Source organism: Notechis scutatus, chromosome 3 (assembly GCF_049901735.1).
Source record: "Notechis scutatus isolate UNSWTSFEM ecotype Mainland chromosome 3, rNotScu1.2, whole genome shotgun sequence".
NCBI classification, from domain to species: Eukaryota; Metazoa; Chordata; class Lepidosauria; order Squamata; family Elapidae; genus Notechis; species Notechis scutatus.
In genome coordinates this window covers 57,632,610-57,655,326 of record NC_142011.1, presented here as the reverse complement: position 1 = coordinate 57,655,326, position 22,717 = coordinate 57,632,610, and the positions used below count along the sequence as shown (strand labels likewise).

The window sequence follows — 22,717 nt, the reverse complement described above, 5'->3', positions numbered from 1 at the left end:
AGGGTGTTTTGTTGGAAGGGAACAAGCCACTATTTGCTCCTTTGAACACCCATACTTCAAAAAACTAATGTTTATAAATTCACAAAAAACTAACCTACAGCAGCAGAGAATTAGATTTGTATTTACTGTGAGCTAAAAATAAATTTTGGAAAATTAAAAAAAAAAAAAAAAGCAGTTCAGTACTCAGTGACTGAGGAATCTAGGCATCTCTTCAAATGAGATCAGTAGCAGGAATTACCGTTCCTGCTGAAACAAATTAACTTCAATACAGGCAAATGACTTGGCCACAGTGTAAATGGCAATCCCTTGCCTTTATTAACACCCTAACAAAGAGCTTGCAAATCAGGATAACATGCATTTTATATTGCTAAACAGCTTAAAAATACTTTCTTTATGAACTAAGGATAAGCAGAGTTTTTCTGTCTGTATGCAGCAGCTTCAGGACAGAACTGCTTGTAGCAATTATTCACATTAAGATCAACTCAGTGCTGAAATACATTTTTTGCCTCTCCTTGTACAGTAGACCAAACACTCTATGAGCTGGACTCTTTCATTTTCAGGAAATGAAAAGATGAGAAAAGAAAAATATGATACCAGCCAACTAAAGATAAGATAGTAGTCAGAAGGAAGATTAATGTGGAGATGTATCTTAATCCCCAGCTCTGCCTTTAATGGCTCATAAGAATTCATATAACTATCCTTAAAGGAATTTTTTAAAAAGTCACAAACATTTTCCTAGCCATTCAGGTGCCCAAACTATCCTCCTGCCCATGCTTAAACCCACTTGCCTCTTCAGCAGCGTATTTGGCCTCACCTTTATTAGCTAATTAGTCCAATCATATTGTGTGCTTTTCATCAGCCAAATAGCACACGATCACTGGCATGTTTAAAATTAAAGCCTTTATTAACCTTTTTATATATAGAGGAAACAGAAGCCAGGTGAGTTGTCAGATTCATTTAGCATCATAAGCAAGAAGGGTGTAGAGTTTGAACTTATGTGATCTGAGGCCTAGTTCATGCTCTATCACATTTAGAGACTCAGCCAGAAAATGTGATCTAGCTTTATACTTCCATTGAATACACACACATGTGTATGTATGTATTTGTGTGTATATATATAATGCACATACATACATGTATGTGTGTATGTGTATTTGTATGTGTATATATATATAGAGAGAGCAAGGAAAATATGCTGTTGTACAAAGATGTCCCTCATACAAACACATACACTACCGACAGTGATCACTACACCTATTATTCTGTTGACAGCACTGGTATATTCATCCTTCTGTATCTGCCCACTGTTCTATTTAGTCTTTTATATGCTATCCTCCTAACTTCACACTGTCCACAAATTTGATAACTGTATTTTCTAATTATATTTTCTAATCTTCATCCAAGTATTTTTTTTTAAATGTTGATGAGCATAAGATGTAATAAGGAGCCCTATGGTATGCCATTTGATAGTTTTTCCCCAGCATGATGTAGAGCCATTGCCTGCAATTTTTAACCTGCTTTGTATCCATCTAATAGTAGTACTGTCCAGCCTATATTTAAACTTCTTATTTTCTTTTCTACAATCCCCACCCTTCTGAATACTTTGAAGTCAAGGTACACTGGGTCCATAACATTCCTAAACCAAGCTCTATCAAAAAAGATCAGGTTATTTTGGTATGACTTATTCTTGCTAAACCTATGTTGACTCATGTCAAAACAAAACATTTTCCCCTAAATACAAACTGACTGCTTAATAATCTGTTTGAGTTTTGCCTCAGCATCAAACTGATCGGCCTGTAATGATTTTGTTTCTCTTTCTTAAAGACAGAAACAAGATTTGCCCTTCTCTAATTGAGAGAATTCTTGGCCCTCTCTTATATGACAACCTTTCAGAAACATGAAAGATCCTATTATATTCCCCACTTTGTTCACCTCTTCTCAAGTCTAAACACATCCACTTTCTTCAGTCTCTCTTAGTTTTTAGTCTTCTGATCATCCTAGCTGCCCTTCCTTGAACCTGATCTAGAGTTTCTGATCTTTCGTAAAATATTGTGCACTTTAACAGAACAGTTTCTGTCTAATGCAGAATATAGTAGAAACATTATTTCCTGTGATTTGGAAACTATACTGTTCATGAGCCAAAAGGTATCTTTTTTGTACCTATCTCACTGTGCTGACTCATTTTTGGCTTGTGGTGCACTACTATTCCAAAATCTTTTTCACAGTATGGCTTGGTATATCGTCACTAAGTCAGATATCCCTCATTTATAACTGTGCATTTTGTTTTTCTTAAATAAGTTTGTGTTGTCTAATAAATTTCATTCTGTTATTTTCAATCCACTTTTCTAATGTAGCAAGATGATTTTGAAATTTGTCTTCTACAATACTAGCCTTCCAATCATTTGGTGTCATCTACAAATTTAATATAAAAGGAGAAGAAGAATCTTGAAGGAAAAGAATCTTGTGAAGTAACTGATAGTAATCTCAGTGCAAAGCTTCAAAATATTCTAACACTGGGTAACTGACCAATTACAAAAGAATCTTTCAGTACTTAAGTGAGGCTGTAACTCGAAAAGAGAAAGACTGTGCTGCATGCACGGGAAAACACAGAAGATTTTCAAGGCCCTTTCAGTGACAAGAATAAAAAAGATCCACTCCCATAGAATTTATCATACATCCATTACAATGTTAATTGGCAAGACCCAGGAATCAATTAATTCACAAAAAAATTAATTAAAAATTAAGATAAATCATTAGGATGTTTCAAGCAAAGGCCAAATTCCATTAATTGACTTATCTCTTTGTACAGGGATATACAGTATTAAGTACTTTCTAAAATTAAAAGCTAATCCTAAAATAATAATAATAATTACAACTTTTTTTCCTTTTCCTTTTTTTAAAAAAATGCTTGTGTTGTTGAAAATCTGGTTGCCCTTGAGTGTCTTTGGTGAAGCACAGGAGGCCTGTCATCAGCAGGACTGGGCTGAAGACAGATAAAAAAATATCGACCAGTCGGACACACAGCTTCTGCTTTATTGATCAGGCGGGAATTTAACTTGCTGTGCATATCCACAGTGTCAGCAAGGGCCACAGGCGAAATTAAAAGTACTTGGCTTGGAGATGTCGCCATGATATCAAGGGAGGGTGGGGGAGGAGGAATGGAAGGAGAGGGAAGAAAGGGAAGGATGAGCATTTTTTAAAAAGCAGATGAGAAAAATAAAATAAAAGAGAAATTGTTGAGAAAAAGATTACTGGGTGAAGGGAGATGGGGGACTACCAGGGTTTAATTCTCATTGAGTATAATGCTAGCTAGTCACCATCTCTCGATGCCTGGTTAATTGTCAAGTTGCTTTTAAGATGAGATGATATACTTACCATGTATTTTAATGAGCTTTGTAGAAGAAAAAAGTCTAAATATCTCTAATATAACTTGCAAAACTCGGTAAAACCTGACTACTATTTACTTGCTTTGGAGGCCTCTGAGAGCAACCTGGTTAGTGTATAGTTTATTGGATATAAATCTAGGAGACCAAGGCATGTGACAATAGAAATTATATGTATTTTATGCACTTCACTTATCCTTTCAGAGGATTGATGGTATAGTTTGGATAACTTTGGGGAGTTGGCCCCTCTGGAGGATTTTGAAATGTACAGTTGTCAGTAGGAACAGTTAATTATTGAATATTCCAGATAATTCTGGTGTGCTGCTTGTAAGGTACATCTTAATGATCAACATAGTTAAGGACGGCAAAACACTGCATTTTTTCAAATTGGATGGGTCTTATCCAGTTATGAGCCTGGTGGAATGCAATGTGCCTGATTTTCTTCTATCTGTTATGTTCTGGCAGTAGTAATAAAACAGGCCACTGACCATATAATGCAAAAGAAAGAAGGCAGGGGAATATTACATACTGGATATGGATCAAAAATTGAATCTTTTGAGCAAAATCTGGAGAAATAACAAACGTAACTCTACAATTACACATTAAAACACATTCCTAAGAGAGAAATATTTTGAATAAGTAGACACTTTCCCTTTCAAGAGGGAAATAATTAAAATTCTATTTTATTTTAAAACATATTTTATGTAACTTGTACAGCATATGGATGCATTGTATTTACTGACTGAATGATTTATTGCAACTATAGCTGCCTCTTTGCCAAGGAAATTTACAATATAATGCAACAACAAATAAAAGTGAGAGATGACAAAACAGCAGATGAGCAGATTCATTGGTAATCCTTCAAAATGATGGCATGAAGATCTGGTCTAGCTTTCATTTTTTCTGCCTATTCTTGGGTTGGCAAATGATATGTAGGGAGGGTAGCAGAGTGAAGAGGCTGTTTTATCTTTTCAGACTCAGAAGTATATTGGACAACATTATGATGACCTAGATTTTTTTTCTAGATCGCCCTATCTTCATGAGTACAAACTATGAAATATTATATTTTATTCTTAGTAGAACCCATCACAGATCCTGACCATTTTACCAACCAATGCCAAGTACTCTATGCGCAAAGATACAAATGTAACATACAGATGTTTATATTCTGCATATTAGAAGCCTGAAAGGTTATTTCCAATTAATTGTTTGTTTAGGAGAGCCAATATCTGCGGCACAATGGTTGTTAGGAGAGAAGGAAGAAGATGACTTTAGGGATATTTCAAAACTAGGATCCTATTAATGTTTTTTTTTTTCCAATCAAGATACTGAGTTTTTGGAGAGGGCATTTCTATTCCCAAATCACTTTGCCCTAGACCAGTAATTGCTTTATTCCCAAATCCTATCCCAGGCTTCCACGAGGCACAAGCTGCAACTTGGCATTCTGTGGCTTTGAGTAGAAGGGTGGGGAGGAAAAAGGTTGCATGCAAATTTCATTTCTGAGCCACTGGTGCTGTTTCAAGTGCCAGGAGCCTTGGAGCCCCTTCTCAGCATTACATATGTAACAGCCTCATTGAACTTGACATGTCAAATTCAGGCCATTTGTGCAAAATCTCCCTTTAATAATACCGTTTCATTTCACTCAAATGAGACTTGAATGCATGTAAAATGGAAAAGGATATTTAAGCGCTAACATTAGGCAGATGTCTTGCCAGAGGCCGATTGAATATATGAGATTTTGAAGTGGTTAACACGATTTCGCTGCTCCCTCTTAGAATATGTCACCTGCTGGGCGATTTCACCCCCACCTTTTTTTCCTTTTTAAGTGAAGGATATAAATTGAAAGAAAACACAACTACAAACTTCAGCTTGGAGGCGATTAACTCCATCTATGCTGGCATGTTCTTTAAAAAAAATAAACAAGCTTCCATCTTTTATATACAAGGCTGTTTAGGAATCTGTACAAAAGTAGCAGCAGAATCTGGAGGCAAGATAGGTGAGAGGAAAGGTTATTAAGAAGGATGAGATGAACTCTTTCGAAATCATATAATTCAACCTTCTCTACTGGCAAGATTTCTTCAGATTAAACCATTGCTAGTAAAAACCTAAGGAAAAGAAAGACAGAATAATAGGTAAAGCTATTGCAATGCTTAATTAATGAATTCAAGCTTCAATAGGCAATAGCACTCTTCTGGTCTATTTCTACACAATTTACTAGCCACCTCAGCCACCCAAGCAACTCTAAGCAGTATACAAAAGTATAATGATTAAAAATGAAAATGCAATAATATAAAAAGGCAATTTCTCTGAATATATGATGGAACAACAATATTGAATCAAAAAATAGCCACCAAGCAGCCACTTGCCTTCCTGGCACTGAGACAATTGGATCTTCTCTCTCATCTAACAAAATAATGTATTAGAAAACTATTCCTGGACTTGAACATTGCACTAAGCATCATAACATGAAGCACTGTTAATTTAGTAGGTAAGTAAAACAACAACAACTACCAAGCATCAAAGGAGTTGATACTACAAACCAACATTAGCTGCAACTGAATTTATTTTTCTCAAATAAAGGAAATACTGCTATTTAAGTAGAGAAATCAATTGTGCTGGGATAAAACCCAAGTAATGACTGATTTGAAGACAAAAGTGAGTTGACTGAAACAGAACAAACCCAGTTACAATCAGGATCTCTTTAGGACACAATCATATTCTAAATGCCAAGGCATGATCTGAAGATATAACAGTGCAGCCTCCTTATTGCCACTAAATAGACACAGGCCCAGTCAGTACTTAGAAAACACCCAGAACCCTTGCAAGCTCAACGATGGTGAAAGATGCACAATATAAATAAAATAAGCAAATAAATATAATGTAAACTGAAGCAAAATTGTAATCTCTGTGGTTTTTAAAATTTCATTGAGAAACAGATAAAACACTGAATGCCAGCAACAAGGATGCATGGCTGTAACAAACTCCAGTGCTTTATTGATGTAAATAAAGGTTGTATGCTCAGGATGATTACCTTTAAATCTCTTTGGCTATGTAAATGAACTTTCAGAAGCAATAAACTATGGTGCAGCTAATCCTTTTATGAACTTCAAGTTAAATGCTTATGACCGCATCCAAATCACTCACAAGTGCTATGATCATTCCGGTGCCCATTGATGCTGAATGCACAATATGGGCAGGGACATTCTCTGATAGAATATGTCTCCTCCTCTCCTTCCTCCCACATCTTAATCCCAGCAAAGCAAGAATCTCCCTGTTCTATATTACTAAATAAATAGTAGCTGTTGGCCATTTTGGTTACAACTAGATATAGTTGTGATATCATGTTGGACGAGGAGTAGGGTGACCTGGGTTCAAGTCCATTCTTAGCCACCAAAGCTCCCTGGGTAACTGGGTCAGTCATTCTCTAATTCAGTCTAACCTACTTCATAGGATTACTGCTGTGGGGAAAATGACAAAAGGAGGAGCAATATATGCCACTTTTACCTCCTGAATGGATATTAATCCACTAAATAATTAAATGCATTTGTAAGTTTTATTTAAGGGATGCGGTGGCTCAGTGGCTAAGACGCTGAGCTTGTTGATCAGAAAGGTCGGCAGTTTGACGGTTTGAATCCCAAGCGCCGCGTAATGGAGTGAGCTCCCGTTACTTGTCCCAGCTTCTCCCAACCTAGCAGTTCGAAAGCACGTAAAAAATGCAAGTAGAAAAATAGGGACCACTTTGGTGGGGAGGTAACAGTGTTCCATGTGCCTTTGGTGGTTTAATCATGCCGGCCATATGACCACAGAAATGTCTTCGGACAGCACAGGCTCTTCAGCTTTGTAACAGATATGAACACCGTCCCCTAGAGCCGTAAACGACTAGCACGTATGTGCAAGGGGAACCTCTACCGTTACCTTTTAAGTTTTATTTGCTTATTGGAGCGCTATTCCTTTTTCTTTTTTTCAATATGGGCTGCTTATATTCTTGAAGGACAGGGCCACCATCTTGATTATGAAAAGCAACACTTTTTCTTTTGCCAGCAGGATACATGCTATTCCTGGAAGGTTCAGACATGGGAACATGTTCATCTGTCAGTGCAGAAGCCCCGTTCCCAGGAACCCCAAAGCAGCCTGACATTTAAAGTGGTTTGTTCCTATTGCCAGGTTAGGGCAGGGTCTGCCAGAAGGCCAATGATTAGCCCCTGGGGCCTGGTTGATACAGGAGGCCGAAGGCTATCTATTGCAGCAGGATAGGAGTCATTACTTAATAATTAATAAAGGCTCTGCTATTCCTCTTCCACATGCATACAGCCAGTATAGTCAAGGGCTAAGAGTAAGCTGTCTCCCCCTTTTAACTGCTGTGGTTATTTAAAGGAATAATGCCATTCTTTTTCATTTGTCAGCTGGCCCAGAATGGTTCTTGTCAGCCTTTATGATTTAGTGTTTCCTTTCCCATTAAATACTACCTCCCACCACCACCCAAGGTATCCAGCTAAAGGCTGCTCTCAGCTCTCCTATAAGGCTTGCCTTGCTGTTTCTATAAGTTCTCTGAGGGCTAATTGCTTCTGTTCATTTACACCCATTCATTAATTTGCAGTGGCCCTTTATTAAGTCAGATAGACCCCCAAAACACACTATAAATTATATACATAAGGGAACAGAGTGTTGCATGACTTGGCCTTTCTTCCCGCCCACCCACCCCGCCTCCCATTTAAAAAATGGCAAGGGAAAAAACAGGCAACAGATGTGGAGCCAATGTAAATATGCTTTTATCCATTAAGACATCTTGTTACGACGGTCCTTGGTCCTCTCTGAGCTTGAGGATTTTCTTGCAGACATTTCACTTCAAACTAGGTAATATCATCAGTGCTGCAAAAAAAAACCCCACCAAGCTCAGAACACCCAGGACCCTGCTGTTAAACCTTGAGCTACAAATATTCTCTTCAACTGACCCCTTGTTTACCTTGACAACAGACCTTGGACCAAATTAAACTCCTTTTCCAAACTCCCCATAGTGATGGTCTTTTTGGGTAGTGGCACTTTTAAAACCTCATGGCTCCAGGCTTCCTGCCATTCCCTAAAACCTGATGATTTTGCTAACTGTTTTCACCTCCCTGATTTCTTTCTTCACCTTTTAATCATGATGAAATTCATTAATAAATGAAATAAACACCTCTCTCTCCCAGGCTGCAGTTTTATTGAGACAAGGATAGGAATCTGTTGCGGTGATTTCCCAAATAACTGCTAGCAGTTAAAATGCAATTAATTTTTTAAAACAGGACTTTTGACGTGCTAGTGAAAATAGAAAGTAACTGTCCTGCCCGCCAATGAATACTTCAGCTTCAACCATAACAATACAAGAGCACACAATAGATACAAGCTCAAGGTTAACCGCATCAAACTTGATTGCAAGAAATACGACTTCAGCAACAGAGTGGTCAACGTCTGGAATACTCTACCTGACTCTGTGGTTTCTTCCCCAAACCCCAAAAACTTTAACCTTAGACTGTCTACTATTGACCTCACCCCTTTCCTAAGAGGTCTGTAGGGGGGTGCATAAGTGCACCAATGTGCCTACTATTACCTATTATCTTGTACGATTGACAAATCAAAATAAATAAAATAAAATAGATTAGAGAATAGCAAGAGGGGGGCCTCTAACTTCATATCCAAATGCTTAATATAATCTCTTCTCTACATTCTTAGTTGTGAGACATCCAAGAAAATAATGCAGTTGTTTATAGGAGTCCATGAAAAAGTTAACATTAATGTGTTTCTTTTACTTACTTTATATTAGTTTTTATCTGCCTTCTTTAAGGGTCTTTAATAAAAATTATATGTAAGTATTTGCCTAGCCCAAGAAAGGGGAAGTTGGAATGGCTTGAATTCCTGACCAAAGTTCCCAGGAAATATTGTCTTCCCAAAGACAGAATTTCTAATCTTTCAGTGCTAATCCCAAAGCTTAAGCCAGGATGGAACTAATAAGTCAAAAATATCCTGAAAGTAGATTTACTATGGAGAGCTGATATACAATTCTCCTCAGGAGGCATTGTGGTAAGGATTGGTTGATGGAATATCTTACTTTAGTGGATCTTTGGGACTGAGAAAATATGTTTATAAAAGAGGATATACAAGTGATGTAATAAGAAAAAAATATCCCTAATACATTAAAGGGTTTTATATTCTTCATTATGAGAGAATAGAATATAAAGAGTGGTCTCATTGGCTATAAAGGGAAGACCTGAAGTTTAATAGATCTAGGGCTAAAGTCCATATGATTCTGATAGGATAGGACAGGTTAGGAACAAAGTTGCTGTGCTTACCTGATATTCAGCTGTGTTAACTTCTCCAGCTCCTGCTCCATATGCTCCTGCAGCTCACCTGGGCGAAGCAAAACCTGACAAATAGGGCAGATAGGAGCCTGGCTGTCGAAGAGTGTTGCCTTCTTCTTGCCTGTAGGGAAACGGAAAACATAGCTTTGAGTTTCAAGGATCCAGAGTATTCACTTCCTATGCCTTGTATAACTGCAGAACACAAGTATTTATCCACAAAGAAACTTTGGTGTTATTTATTAAGGAGCCAGAATATAGCTATTACTTATTTTGCATACCAACCTTGTTTTTATTCAGTAATGCCTTTTACCCTTCTTAGCTAAGATCAATGTGGAACTTCCTGATTTCCCAGTGGTTCTAACTTGCTGTTGTATCTAACCTGAATCCTGGGGTTTAAGTTTAGACTAGTGTTTCTTTGAAGTCAAGGTAGGATTATTGAGGAGAGATAGTAAAGGAAAAATGGGCTAAAGAAAGTTAAGCCACTATGTAATCTGTCTAATAAACATTAAAAAAGGTAAATTCAAAAACAGTAACAAGTTATTATTTACATGTGTAGAAACTCATGTCTGGGGACAGACATGAGTTTTTACACAATATTGACAACATCTGAGTGGAAAAATGGCATAACCAGAAAAAAACAGATTCCATGAACTATGGGTGTCATTTTATATGACAGTTTTCCAGTAGGAATATAGTTTTCTTATAACATGATGGGAAATATATGGCTCGCTGGCTGATTTCAAAAGCTCTCTGTAAGCGAAAAGTTCAGATTCCCATAAGAGTTAACTGTCCCTTCCCTACTGCACTATCTCAGTGATTCTCAAATGGTCTGTTATAATCTCCCCATATTCACCAAGTACAACCTGCTCACCAAGGGTGGGATATGAAAGGGTTAACTACCAGTTTGGGATTTACAAGCTTCCCTGCCTGCTGTGAGCTGTGAGCCTGTAAATCGTCATAAATCATCATTAGCACGCTGCCTGCCGAGAATCAGCCTTTGAAACAGCCCTCTTTTCTTGTTTTTTTAACTGCGGCAGCTGAAGTTGAAAAATCAGGAAATAAAGATCAGGTAAGAGCCCGGGTGGGTGAGTGGGCAAAAATATCAGCAGACATAGAACCGGTTCTATGTCTGCTGCTCTTCAGAGCTACCGGTTCTACAGAGGTGGACAGAACCGGTAGAAACCCACCCCTGCTGCTCACTTACATTCTCATATTCATCTCACTGCCAGTTAGTTGGGCAAAGCTCACTCACTGCCTCACTGCAAGTCAGCTGGCCAAATGCTCACCATTTCAGCCACCAATGAACTACTGATGAAGAGCTTGGAGGTTGACTAATGCCAGTTATAATCTGCGCTGGAAAAAGGTGCATTGGGATAAACATCGAAGGAGCTATGAGTGTAGAAGATCCCGCTCATGCCCATGAAATAAGCTTTGTCTGAAAGCAAGATCACATGGTGCTTTGTTCAGAGACAAGTTTGCAGTTTAAAAAAAATCCCTCCTACTTGAGTTCGGCCCTGAAGCAAGGTGTGACAATTGTGAACATAAACAAATAACAGTTTTTCAGCACATGCCTTTTCAATATGCCATAAGTAGAAATTAGCAGTGAATACTGAACTCTGCTTGTTAAGCAGTAAATAAATGCTTGTTTTTATTTTTGGAAGATTGTCTTCTTAATTGTATTCTGATGCTCTTAAAATAACTTGAAGGGAGGGGTATCTTTTAGTAATGTGAGTGATCTCCTCAATGTTTATTTAGTGATTTATGCAGAAAACGTTGTCCAAAGCAGAGAGGATGTGAAAGAAAATACAGTACGTGTGCTTATATAAAAGAGAGAGAATGAAATATGCCATAAGAAAAAAGTAGTCATGTAATTTATTTGCCACCTCAATTAAATTTGTATCCATATCCTATGCCTATGGTTCTTTATACTGTTTGCTTCATCTGTACAGGAATAGGACTTTTGAAACAAAACACAACAACACAAAAATACCATTCATACTTGCACTGCTCAAACGCTCAAGCACATGTACTTTAATATTCTTAGCTTTACAGAAATACTGAATGTATACTATTATGCATATTTATATAATGAAAAGGAATATATGCATACAACTTTGCTGTAAGTAGAAAATTAATTTTGTACAAAATAGCTTTGAAAGTGAGAATGTCTAATAACAGTATATTTTACTTAGCCACAATAATCTAAACTTTCCACCTGCAAACTCCATTGATCACTCTAGTTGAAACGATGTCCAACTTCTTTTCCAGAAGTTTCTTGAGTTCTATGAAAGGTTTGAAGTGATTAATAAAATAAACATGATGTTTAGAAAAAATACCATTCATATTTGCACTGCTCAAACGCTCAAGCACACGTACTTTAATATTCTTGCTGTCCAGATCTAACGGTAGTCCTTGACTTATCTAGTCATTTAGCAATCATTTGAAGTTCCAGTGGAGCTATCTGGAGAATACTTACAACCCAGATTATATGTTCTGATAATTGCTCCCCCTGTGGCCATGAGATTTCACTTAGGGTATTTGCAACCAGGCTATATTTACAGTTGTTTGCAATGTCCCGTTTTATAATAAAAAAAAACAACAGCGTTTATTGTGGGTTTTGGCAAAGCAGCATTATTGATTTGCTTAACAGCTGAGGATTTGCTTAATACTGCAGTGATTCACTTAACAACTGCTGCAAAAAAGGTTGTTAAAATTAGGTTAGTCATGTGACTGACTCCTTTTATGATTTTCATGAGTTATGGCCATGATGGGCAGGCTCCATTAAGATTGAGGATTACCTGTATGTGATGAGTTGTTCCTAGATATTTACCTTGACTGTATCTTTCTTCTGAGAGAAAAAAAAAACCCCAATAACAAAGATGAAACAAAAAATGCAATTCAAGGTGCTAGTTGTCACTTTTAAATTCCTTTATGATTCAGGATCAAGTTACCTAAAGGACTGACTATCTTTTCCCAAGTCTCTACCCATCTGATTCGATCTAGCTGACTGAACATGCTGCAGCTCCCATCAGCCAAACAGTGTTGTTGGCAGGGACTAAAAGAAGTCCCTTTTCTGCAGAAGCCCCCGCTCTGTGGAATATTCTCCCCTTGGAAATTAGAATGGTCTCAATCTGCTGGCCTTTCATAAGGATTTAAAAACTTGGCAGTGTTTCTGAGCTGGGGCACTGAATGTGTTAAGGCCACTGCTTCTTGGCTTTATGTTAACTGGTTGACTATCTCAGCTGCTGCATATATGTATTTTGATCATTTTTATTGTTTTTAAATACTTTTTATTGTTTTTATAGTTTTGGAATCGTAAGCCACCTGGAGTCATTGACTGAGATGGGCAACTATCGAAATTGAATAAATAAATAAAGTCCCATTTCTGAACTGAAGAAATAAGTGAATTTTGTAATATTTTGAATCATTTCAGAAATACATCACTGTTCTAACATTGCAGAATTGAAATATGTAGACTTAGGTGTCTACAAGTAAAAATCTATTTGAGACTCTTTTACTTGTTCTGGTCAAGAACCATTGTAATGTAATTTTAATATGTTTGTGTTGTAAATACAACATCAAACGTTAAAGCATGTTAATAAACCCATGAAAAGCCACAAAGCCATTCATCAGTTCCATTGTTGTGTTAGTTGCTGTGGTCATCAGAGGGTGCTGCAAACACAGTTCTTATGGATGTCTGTTAGGGAGAATATTTTATAGTTTGTTACTGACATCTATTGTGGAGCGCTCCTACTGGATTATTTATGTATTAGACATGGATCAAATTGGTTAAATCTGTACAAGAGCAATAGTGCACCATAACACAGATTGTGTGCAATGTGGCCTTCCAATCAAAAGCCCAAATGTGCCAATTTTATCACCGGAAGTTAGCAAAAAAAAAAAAAAGCAGAGCCCAGTTAAATGAATCCTCTTAAAAGGAGCAGACTTTCCTCAAGGGAGTAAATGTTGGCAGAAATACTTTGCTTTGGTGACATAAAGGGTGCAAAGAGAAGTGTTGTAAAGGAAGGCATAGCTGTTGTTAATATGCTTTAACATGAACAACAGGGAAATAAGTCTGGAAATAAGCTGCCTTTTGTTGGCAATTATCTCATTAGGATGCCATACCTCCATGCATATTGTACATTTTAAATTCAAGACCAGCTTTAGGTTTGTCCCCTTATTGGCAACCTATCTGCTACCTTTTCCTTTCATATTGATGAGAGAATCTGGGATTGTTCTTTCCCTGCCCCATAGCTCCAAAGAGGATTGGAATAACTGAGTCCTAGGAAGTAGCAGGAAGACATCTTAGATCAGGATGAAACGGGGAGCAGGAGGGAAGCCCAATCCCACAATTTTCCTTTTGAAATTCAAGCACTGCATTCTTTTTCAAAGCAATGGGGGAGGAGACAAAAGAGAGTTTCTTAAAATCAGATCTCCCCTCCACCCCCAATATACACCTGCTTTACTACTGGCCAGTATATAACAAACCTGAGGACAGTAAGTAGCTTGTCTTCATAGCTCTCTGTGACTCTCTCATACCCTTCAGAGTGTTGTTGCTTTTCAATCACAGCCAGAGCAAAACAATCCGCCCACTATGACTGGAAGGTGAACAGCCCAACTTCCTCTTGGAGCTTTTCCACTTTTGTGTGGTCAAGGTCCAAAATAACCTAAGAAAGCCCCCCACTGCTACTATATATAACCATACTCCCCATTTGTGTAACAATACTGGTGTCTGAGCTCTCCCTCCTAAAACAAACACACAGCCTTTGAGCAAACGGGAAATCCTGCTGGATCCCTGCTGCAGTCTGGATGCCTGGACAGATAAACATGCAGAGCGATCTCACTGTCTCCTTCCCACAGCACTGCTAGGAAAGCTTCTCGGGTTGCGTCACTATCCATCACCACTAGATGTGATCTTGAGCTGCCACAGCACACATAATAACTCAATTCTGTTTGGTGGTTTTGATTAGTTTCTGCTCCATCTTCTCCTAGTGAAAAAATCTTGTTTTTCCAGCTTTGACTGTCTTAAAGTGAATGTGTATGCTAAGAAGGGCAATTTGCCATTGAAATGTACATATGTATGTGCACACTCAGACTTAAAAGTAGAACAAATCCAACACAAGTCAAATATTTATTTTGTTACCAAACTGCACATTTACTTTTAACTTGCTGATCATTAGATGGACAGCAGGGGGCACTATTAAAACAAAGCTAGTTACAATTAGTGAAGGCTTAACTGAAACAGTAACCCATTAAAATGCTTGTCATTTGCCAACCTTAGATCTAAATAGACTTTAAGATCATTTAATTTATGTGACACAGAGAGGAACAGAGGAAACAGGATCCATTTCAATATTATACCCCATACGCTGTAATACTAAAAGTCATCCTGATCCAAAATATAATCAGCTCTGCATCAAGAACACCTCACAAAGAAGCCACTGGGAATAATTTTCCACATCTTCCCAAATTATGTCTGCTAATGGCTCTGGTGAAAATCAGAAAAGCAGCTGAGAATGTGATGCCCGGCAACTAGCCCCACTGCCTGATCTGTGCCAAGTCTGAGTCTACCACCTCACCATGAGCTCTCCCCCCACCTCCATTTTAGCCAAGGCTGCATCCTCCAAACGGCCCCTTTCAAGTTTTGTTTTTTGGGCAGCTGTGTTTGTGTTTGCTTGGCCTCCAAGCCTGCCCTTCCCTTCCCTCTGGCCCCTTGTAACTCAGCAGGGTTCATCTTCAGTGTTTACCCTCCTTGGCACTGCTGTCTGTCCCCCTGCAGCCTTGGCTTGCTAATGCTGCAGAGATGAAAAGGGCCAGCCACACCCCTTCTCTTGTGCGTGCAGACTTCCCTGGGCTCCAAAGAAATGTTTCCTTCTAAGGTTTGAAACTAAATATTTCCTGTTCTGAAAGGAAGGGGAGGGGAGGGGAGAGAGAGAGCATCGACACAGACATCACAAAATCAGTCCTGTGAAATGAAATATTTTCACACATCAGTCCCTGGTAGATCTGTACAACAGGAAAACATACCTAGTATTCTCTCCTAGTGGCTTGTGAACTCAACAGCTTTGTCACCTCCCCAGGAATTACCTCTGGGCATGTTCACACATTTAGGTTGATTAAGGATATTTGTAAGATTGTAACCTGAGCCAATGGTCTTTTTTGCCCTTTTTACTTCTGCTACCAACCAAAAATCTGGAGATTCCAGAATTTCCCTCACAATAAAATTGTTCCTTACAAAAGGATAAAATGAGATATTCTGTGGCAGTAGATGCCAAAAGAATTTGAGTGGTCACAACTACTTTTTTATTTCTATTGTGGGATATGATTTCTGAGAATTTAGCATGCAAATGTATTGCAAAAAAAAAAAAAAAAATGTAAAGGGCACCTGAGGCTTGTCTACGGAATATATTTTCAAATTAAACTCAGCAGCACCCCCCTCCCGCCCCCAAAAAAGAATAATTTCTGAAGTAACTGAAGAGTGAGTTTTCAAGTGAGGAGCAAATTCTCAGCAATAGAAAGTTTGAATAGGAGTGCGTTATTTAAAGGCCAAGTGTAGCACTAAATTGCACTCTGATTTCATGCACATACACAATCAACTCAGTCAACTTATACTACACTATAATTCAAACTGAAGCATTGTTCAAAATAACCCCCCCTTATTATGATGTCTTGTTCTCACATAATGCTATAATCTACATTTAACGCAATGTATTCTTCATTTAGTGTGATATGTTCACTAAAGTTTGTTGGTCATGTGGGTTTTTCTTTGGGAAGGATCCATTGCATTAAACCAAAGGAACCACATTGTTAATTAACATTATGATTTTATAAAACTTCTAATCTCTCTCTCTCTACACACACACACACAAGCCCTTTCATATATGCTTTTGTTGTATTACTTTTAAATTATTTTCTTTTTTCTATTAGGTTATGTTTCATTACTATTCTCTTGTGTTTTATTAAATAATGAGGGAAAACACTCCCTTTTTAAGATGATATCTCTCTTTTTAAGACACAAATATTTACCGGGGCACTTTCCACTTTCCGACACATCAAGATTTACGAAGGAACACCACAATTTTCATGTTTAGGAAATAATCTGTCATGTTCAGATACAGACGAAAAGGCAGGGCTTCAGGACAAGGGCACTATATTTCATGATTAAAAAAAACAAAACAATTTGTAGGTGCTTTCTTTTGTAGATCTTCTCTTGGAGATCTCATCACCAGTGTTTTATAATATACCCTTAATTTTAATAAACCGTGTCTGCATTCCAGTCAAGCAGTAAAGCAAATCAATTTAACTCCCAGATTCACATTTCATAAGTGTCTGTCAGACCTACTAAACCCAATCAAATAATTTACCCCGAATCACCCCATATAAATGAACAGCGTTTCCCTTCTTCAGCTCAGACCTGTTGCTTGAAGAGCAGCTCAGGAGACTGAGCTTTATCACCAAAATGCTGATAAAGCCTCAAATTCCTCAAGTTTTATGGAGATTATTTCTCCTGCCAATGATCGACCCCTTGTTGTTATTTCTATATTGATAGCAGGTATCTGTTGTTGTAACAAACTATCTTCCCTCCAGCAGAAAAAAATAATCATACTGGGAAGGGCCTGTGTTAACTTTGGAGAACCTTCCAAAATATTGGTTCAGATCAATGAGACTTAACCACTGCCAGTCCATCTGACAGCAAAGGAGCAATGTGGTTTTCATTTCCATACTAAGCACTTATATTCTGTCTGTTAAACAAGAGTTTTCCCCCAGAGAATTATGGAATTATTCAGGCTCCTAGACTTCACAAGTAAGACTAGCAATGTTCTGATTAAACCCGAGACTGAAGAAAAAACGGGTATCAAAATGCTTGGTTGCCTCAACAACATTCTCTGAACTCTTTTATAGTGTATGATAATTCTCTGTTTGCCATTTGACACCCAAGAGCATAATGCTGTGGACAGACCTCACAATAAAGATAACTGTGAGACAATGAAGAAAAATACTTCATCCCAAAGAGTTCCAGGATGTGAAAGAGAGATGATCAAATTTCACTGACTTAAAGCTGGGTAAGCTACCTCACCCGTCAAAACAACGACAAGTTAATTATTTTCTCATACAATTTAATCAGTTTACAATATAGACACATAAAGTTAAAAAGTATCACAGAAGCTACCTAGTTAAATTCTGCTTTGTAAAGTAGAATAGTGTAGGTATTAAAACCTGCTTCCTCTGAAGTACAATTTCCTTTTTTTTTCAGACTCAGAATCACAATCCATCCTGACAAATGATCCACTGACAAATGCAATCTCATGAAAGATTTTTACAATGCTAAATAACATAAAGAAGAGTCCCCAAAGAGATTTCAATAATCTCAAACTCTGATGAGCTATACTTCCTCAACCCTCAACTCCCTACAGGATTAATGCAGCACTGTAAAAGATCCCAGCTGGTTGCTTCAAGACTCACTTTGGAATAATCTAGTCTACTCTACAGCAGGAAAACAATAAAGAAACAAGAAACAGTAATCTTTGTTGAATTAGCTATTCCCATACTGTTTTACTATTTTCATCATATGTGCGATTCAAATAAAATATCTGAACACAAGGTGAAAGGTCACAAAAATCTTTTATAATTATCCTTTAATATTTAGATATTGGCATGCTGTATCACAAAATATATCTAAATGTTTATTTAAAAAATGCCTGCAGGCAATAAAAAACCTTGGTGCTTCAATTACCAAGTCTTAGAGAGGCTTGCTTGACTACTAGGCAAAGCAATATGGTATGGGTTTAATTCATAGGAATCAGACAGTGAAATCTGTGGCATCTATTAAGATACTTCCTGATTTCCCTCATAATTCAAGCAATCAGCAAATCATTCAGATATTTCCAGAAAGATTAGCCTGATATAAAGTATTATCAGAAGCTGAGTAGTATCTTTTTAGTTTCAGGAACCACATATATCAGATTGCACTGAGAAAATATCTATAATGTGTTAGACAGTCGAGCTAAACACTTTAAGAAACACAGCTATCATGTTCTTTTTGACAACTTTAGGAACTAATTTATTGACTAACTGACAACTTTAGGAACTAATTTATCCAGTCATGCAGTAAAGTCAAGGCATAAGGCTAAAGTATAATACAAAGTAGAAAGAGAATTTCACACCAGGAAGCCATTTTCAGTGGCATATCCCTGGTCTTTCATAACCTGCAGTTACCCTTACTTATATTTAATATAAATAATGAATAAAACAAATTTTTGGATTATGAGTGCATGCATTCCTGGCACCTGATGAATTCAACTGCAGAGAGACGAGCTTTTGCTTTGGAGGGTTAACTCCATGGCCTGCACCAACCCTATATTCCATCTCAAGAAAACTGGAAACTGAGTCTCTTGCCCCCAATTATGAGCCCACAGCTGCCCATCCTCAGTGAGAGCAAGATGGATTGAGCTGGGCAATAATTTAAGAAACTGAACGAGTCTGTACATCCAATCACTTAACAAATCAGGAGAAAGGGAGAGAGGAGGAAGGGGGGAAGGGAAAGAAGTGAAAAGGCCGTGCAGGGAAATGCATCACAATTACTGTCTAGTCTCTAATGAGGGGCCTGTCAGGAGGCTGTCATCCTGCGGAAAGCCACCTACTCAGAGAGATTCAATAAAAAAGTAGCAGAGAGATAAAAAAGAGATATATTTCAACCCCTGCTAATATTCTTTTCATTTGTCCCAGCACAAAATAAGATACTGCACTTAACCAGCTCGGTTAAAATGAAAGGGGGAGGGGGGGGCTGCATTGATCAATACTGCTAAAAGCTGGGACACAGTGATGGAGTGCAATTTTTTTGTCTGTGCTAAAGCCTAGTAGAGGCCCAGGCTGTGTAATTTATGATTCACACGCACGCCAGCTAACTAGAGGCTGACAAGACAATGAATTCTCGATGAGAAGGAAGAAAGGAAGAAGACATTGTAGCACAGATGCGAAAGAAAGAACTGTAGACACCATTTACATCTTTCATCATTTATTTCTAAGTTCGCCTGGCCTATCAAGAGTGAAGGGAATTGGTATCCACCCAGAACCTCAGTGGAATAGGAATGAACAAACAGTAAACCGAAACTGTGAGACAAACATCCTGTACTGTTTCCTCATATTTCTGCTCCCAGATAATTGATATGTGTTACTTCATTATCTATAAGAAATGGGAGCTTTGAGAAAGATAGAGTACATTAATGTGAACTTTTAAATGGTTGAACTGGTCTTGGTCTCATATCTACCTTCCAGGAAAAAGCTGATTGTGTTATGGTGGATGACAGTTTGCAACCTTTAGATACACGGCCCCTTTTATATCCATCCTGACACACATTGCACGTTGCACAAGTTAGCTTAAAAGAATCCAAGTAATGTCAAATGCTTCTAGATGGAAAATAAGCAATAGCTTTTTTTCCAGCAATTTCCTGCTCTCTCTCTCTGATTGGATAAATATAGTTCTATGATCTGGGAGGATCATCCTTGTAGGGGCTGATATTATCAGAACTCAGGACTGAGAAGGGTTGGGTCTCGTTAGTCCACATATGGGAAACTTCCACAATAACAGAGCTACAGACAGGCAGACTAGCTATTGCTAGGTTTTGTAGTTTATTCAATGATTACATCATCAAAAATTCTAAGAAAAATGAAAAAAAAATGGTGGAGAAAGTTGGTTAACAGAAGTTCAGCATAACAGAGTAGAACACAACAAACTGTAAGGATTGTAACAGCCATTATGTAAGACAGGCAGGCAAAAGATTAACAGAGGACATTTATGAACACTAACTAGCAACCAGAAGACATGAAGAAAACTCCTTACTCTCACAACCTATTGACAGACTCAACCATAGTTTCAGCTGGGATACTGTGAGGATCCTAGTCAAAGCTAAATTCATAAATGCTAGAGAATTCCAGAAACCTCAGCATTCAGACAAATCAGCCATCAACTAACACAGAGAGATAAATATGCAAGAGAAGGAATAGCAAAGCCTGGGGGAAGAGTCATGAGATAAATCTACCTAGGATCTCTACATAGCCACAAACGGGTCAAGTCCAACCCTTCATGAGTTCCTTTAATCTTTATCTTAGATAGTGCTAATGTTAATTGACTAGAATCTTGTGCATAGGTGTGATTAATATTAAATCAGTTTAATTGGAACTTAATATATGGTCCTGATCTTTCATGGCTGACAAACTATATTTACACATTATTCAAAAAAGACTTTAAAAAAAAACTAAGAAGAAAACAAAGAGCCATCCTTCTCCAGCATCCAGCATTCCAGGTGAGCATGGATTAACAATGATGAACGATCACGCAAAAAACAATTGCCTAATCAAGGAAATACCAACAAGAAAACCACACCCACACCAACACTGGCAGAAGAAAGAGAAAACATGGGTAGATGGAGTTCTACTGATAATTGGTGTGTGGTAACAGAGATATTGCTTCCAATTTTCATTCCTCAAAAGGAATGAAGGAGTTCTTGCAGATTTTATTCTGCTAGTCTTTGCCAACTATAGGACAGATAGAATACTCAACTGGGGGAGGGTAAGAGGGAGGGAGGGAAGGAAGGAGAGAGAGATAGATAGGGAGGGAGGGAGAGGGAGAGAAAGAGGGAGAGAGGGGTCTTTGAATGCTGTTTCTTCCTCAGTTATTCAGCACTGAGAGGAAGCATCTACATATCTTATCTTAAGCACAAACAGAAAGAATGAGGCAGACCCTTCTGCCTAATATTTTCTCAGTAAAAAATTTCAAAAGAAGTGTTTCTAGAGATGCATAACCAATATGAGATATTTCATGAAAACTACAAAGGAAGGGAAGAGGTTATAGAATTCGTGCAAACATCATGAAATAAATGTGATAACTTCAAGACAAAAAGTCAGCCAGCCTCCATTATGTGATTCCCATCATGCTTCTATTCTTCTATTAGCAGCAATGCATTACAGACTTTTGCGATAGGTATCTTTGTATTTGCAATATTTAAGTATTCAAGCAGTTTTTCATGTGCAACGTTTATGGAAAGAAGAATGGTATGAGAAAGAAGTGCCTTGAATTTTAGTTCCGCTATTGCACTTGCAGGACATGTGGAAGCCAACTTTCATCTTTCAAGAAGACCAGAGCAGTTCACTTTGTTCCACCAATACATCATTATAGGCAGATTCTGCCCTTGACTTGTGTGCCAGTCAACTAGTTCGGGATATACCGAGAGCTCTATAATTTGAAGCAACAATGGGGCAAAGTCCACAACAGGCTCTTGTCCATTCCTTTACTACATTCCGCTTCCACCTCCCACGAGCTTAGTGTGACAAGAAGGAGGAGAAAACACACATACTGAAAACACAGATATTGAACTGTCAAAACTATTTCCTACAAGAAAATAGATTCATCAGCTTGCAGCAGGCAGGGTCAATGCCACCTATCCCTCTGTCGTCGGCATCCGCTCATGTCGGTGCATACCCAATGCTTCTTTGCAGCGCTGGCACTTTAGCTTGTAGCTCAGGGCCCCTAAGTGACTTTGAGAAATGGGTAATCGATTATAATTCCAGAGGCCTCGCTGCAGATTTATCCAGAGAATGTAGAAAATGCACAGCTTAAGAGAAAATAGGTCCTCCTGGCCGACATGTCAATTGCCCACACATTCTCCTGCTTGGAAAATCGCATCCTGAGCACAACTCTGTTTAATCCATCAGTACACAATCAATGCACTCTGTAATCAACTCTTGATCACTTAATTTTACACATGTTGGCTGAATCCCTTTGTTTAATCACAAGATCAGGCCACATTGCCACACTGCTCCCTCTTTTGCCAAACATAACTAAAGGCCTTTATTTCACCTTGAGCAATTGCTCAGTGCATCCAGAAAGTTCTCAAACATGATGACGGACGGACGGACGGACGGAAGGAAGGAAGGAAGGAAGGAAGGAAGGAAGGAAGGAAGGAAGGAAGGAAGGAAGGAAGGAAATTTAAGCACAGCTCCAGA

The 22,717-nt window shown here is 38.1% G+C and overlaps 1 protein-coding gene across 3 annotated transcripts in view; it reads right to left on the bottom strand.

The window, feature by feature from the left end:
• RNF220 (ring finger protein 220) overlaps window positions 1-22,717 on the bottom strand; it is a 305,518-nt gene that overhangs the window by 101,343 nt on the left and 181,458 nt on the right. For all 3 annotated transcript variants that reach the window (XM_026665743.2, XM_087960155.1, XM_087960156.1), the window contains exon 4: window positions 9,707-9,836. In XM_026665743.2, the coding sequence (XP_026521528.1) occupies window positions 9,707-9,836 (130 nt within the window). The remainder of the gene's footprint in view (window positions 1-9,706; window positions 9,837-22,717) is intronic.